Here is a 2199-nt window from a genome sequence, read left to right on the forward strand (position 1 = left end):
TCACCAAGGGTTTTACACAGTCCACTTCCACTGATATTGTCAAACTTTTGCGCAAAGTGGAAGAGAAGGCTCCCTCGATGATCGTACCCCCCCTTGTCGAGGATGGCAATGTTTGGGGATTGAAGAGATGCGGATTACCATTTAAGGAGTCATTTTATCAGAACCGCCAATTCCTCTTTATTCCATATATTTACAGCACTCTTACAACAGACATAGCAGCGCCTACAACATTTTCAATATTGAAAGATATGGTTCGAACTTTCCTAGGTACAGAAATAATTCCCGACACACTTTTCTCGTCCGAGAATCCTGCTCCAGATCTGAGCCCAACTTCGCCCATTTCACTCATGGACCATCCATCTCCTCCTCACGGCGACGACGAATCTGATTCCAACTTCATGGAGAGCATGGAGACGGATGAGATAGGTCAATATAACACTGGTCTTGAGCATCAGGACATGGGGAGTCATGATGATCAGCAATATGCAAATGCAGTGTTAGATTCAAGTTCAGTACCAATTGAACGAAGACCGAGTGTCGAAGAGCAGAGGTTGGAAACTTATTCAAGTCCAGAACAAGCCCAGCGCTCAAATCGCCCTGCAGTAGAAAGGCTACTTAAGCCACCAGAATTTGCCGATGGTTTTGATATCACTAATTTTATTGCACCATTGTACCGGGAGGCAATAGTCCGTCATTCGTTGGGCTTTATGGACATGAAGAGAAAATGGGAGGCATCAGAGAATACACAACTGGTGGTTTTCTATCAATTTCAGTTCCGGAAATATTACAAGGTGCGCTACAGCGATAACGAAGCAAAAGATGAGCTTAGAGACTGGATTGCTCGCAATTCATCTCGGGACCAATACCTTCTTCCAGTGGATGGAAGAAATCATCTCAATGTGGAACAAGTCCTAGATACGTTAGGCAGGTACAAACTAATACTAGTCGGTGAGTTGGCACACCAGGCGGATATGATGCCTAGCTCGAGCATTCTCCAGTACATCTCTCAACTTGACCAAAGCCTGGGCAAGAGAAAGGACAACTGGCCCGAGGAAGACAACACCAGAAAAAATGAGAAGGGTAAAAGAAGACAAAAAACGGCAGACAGAGTGTCAATAGACACTTTGGACTCCATAACCTGATTTACTGCTACACTGCATAGCTGATAGCTATTCTTCTATAAGAAATCTATGTGCCGAGTTTGCTATCAAATTCAATACTCAATTTGCTATCAAGATTTACAGTCCTTTTACGTAGGAAGAACTTTTGCTTGTACAATGGATCACCTTAAAGCACTTTTCTTAATTTTGCAAATTCTTCTATAGTCTCTGGCCTTGAGAATCAAGTTTTATACCATGAAGTTTATGCAAAAGGTGCTATCAAAATGAAGATATTTCTGCAAGACCAAAACTAGTGGAGACAAGTCATTGATTTCGAGCAAAAGGCTTGTATTTCACCAGAAAGATCTCGAACTAGGACAACGATAAGCTGAGTGAGTTAGTATGATTATAACCAAGGCCTGCTCTAAAAATCTTGGAAAGGCAGGTTGATTACACAGTATACTATAGTATGCGTTCATTGAACACATATCTCAGAAGGGTGATATTGAACAGGAAAGATACTTTTTATGGCAACAGAACGTTTGTGTTGAAGAAATTCCACCTCTTGAAGTATCTCGCGACACTTGAGCCTACCGAGAATCATCGAGTCTAGGTATACCCAGGTTGTAGATGGAGTCGTAGCAGCAGTTATCAACGATCCAACTCCCTAAGTCTTTGCCATGTCCTCCGCCTAAATTGACTCATGCTGTAATGCAGAAAGGGTTCTGCTTAAATTCGCTACTAAGTCCTTCAATTATTTTGAAGGGCGTATCTAACCCCACCGTCCCGAAATTGTTGCGGCTTTTGGACGGACCACCTGGCATTATGTTGTGGTTTGAAGAGGCTATTCGGAAGCCCTGCTGTATTGCTGGCAGACAGGGTGCAATGATAAGAATATTTGCTTCAATACCACTGTGATCATGACTCAGATCTTATTTGCACCCAAGAGCAGCCTAAGTGACAAAAAAGACTAGGAAGAGTACTTACACAAGCAGCCCAAGTCGTGCTGTATCGTATGTCAAGTCACGTGATGTCAATAATGGTATCGTAATAGCCAGTCGCACAGCGCTTGCAATGAATGTTCTATGAAAGGTCAATA

The 2199-nt window shown here is 42.7% G+C and overlaps 1 protein-coding gene across 1 annotated transcript; it reads left to right on the top strand.

Annotated features, from left to right (window-relative positions):
* Positions 1-1198, top strand: BO82DRAFT_39757 (uncharacterized protein). The gene has a single exon (XM_025638942.1). It carries the CDS (start codon positions 78-80, stop codon positions 1140-1142), a length of 1065 nt encoding a protein of 354 aa, XP_025485522.1. The 5' UTR covers positions 1-77; the 3' UTR covers positions 1143-1198.
* Positions 1199-2199: the final 1001 nt, after the last annotated feature.

Source organism: Aspergillus uvarum (assembly GCF_003184745.1).
Source record: "Aspergillus uvarum CBS 121591 unplaced genomic scaffold BO82scaffold_154, whole genome shotgun sequence".
NCBI classification, from domain to species: Eukaryota; Fungi; Ascomycota; class Eurotiomycetes; order Eurotiales; family Aspergillaceae; genus Aspergillus; species Aspergillus uvarum.

What these genes read in the sequence shown, in the direction of transcription:
- BO82DRAFT_39757 (XM_025638942.1), top strand. Translation starts at nt 78, where the DNA reads ATGATCGTACCCCCCCTTGTCGAGGATGGCAATGTTTGGGGATTGAAG.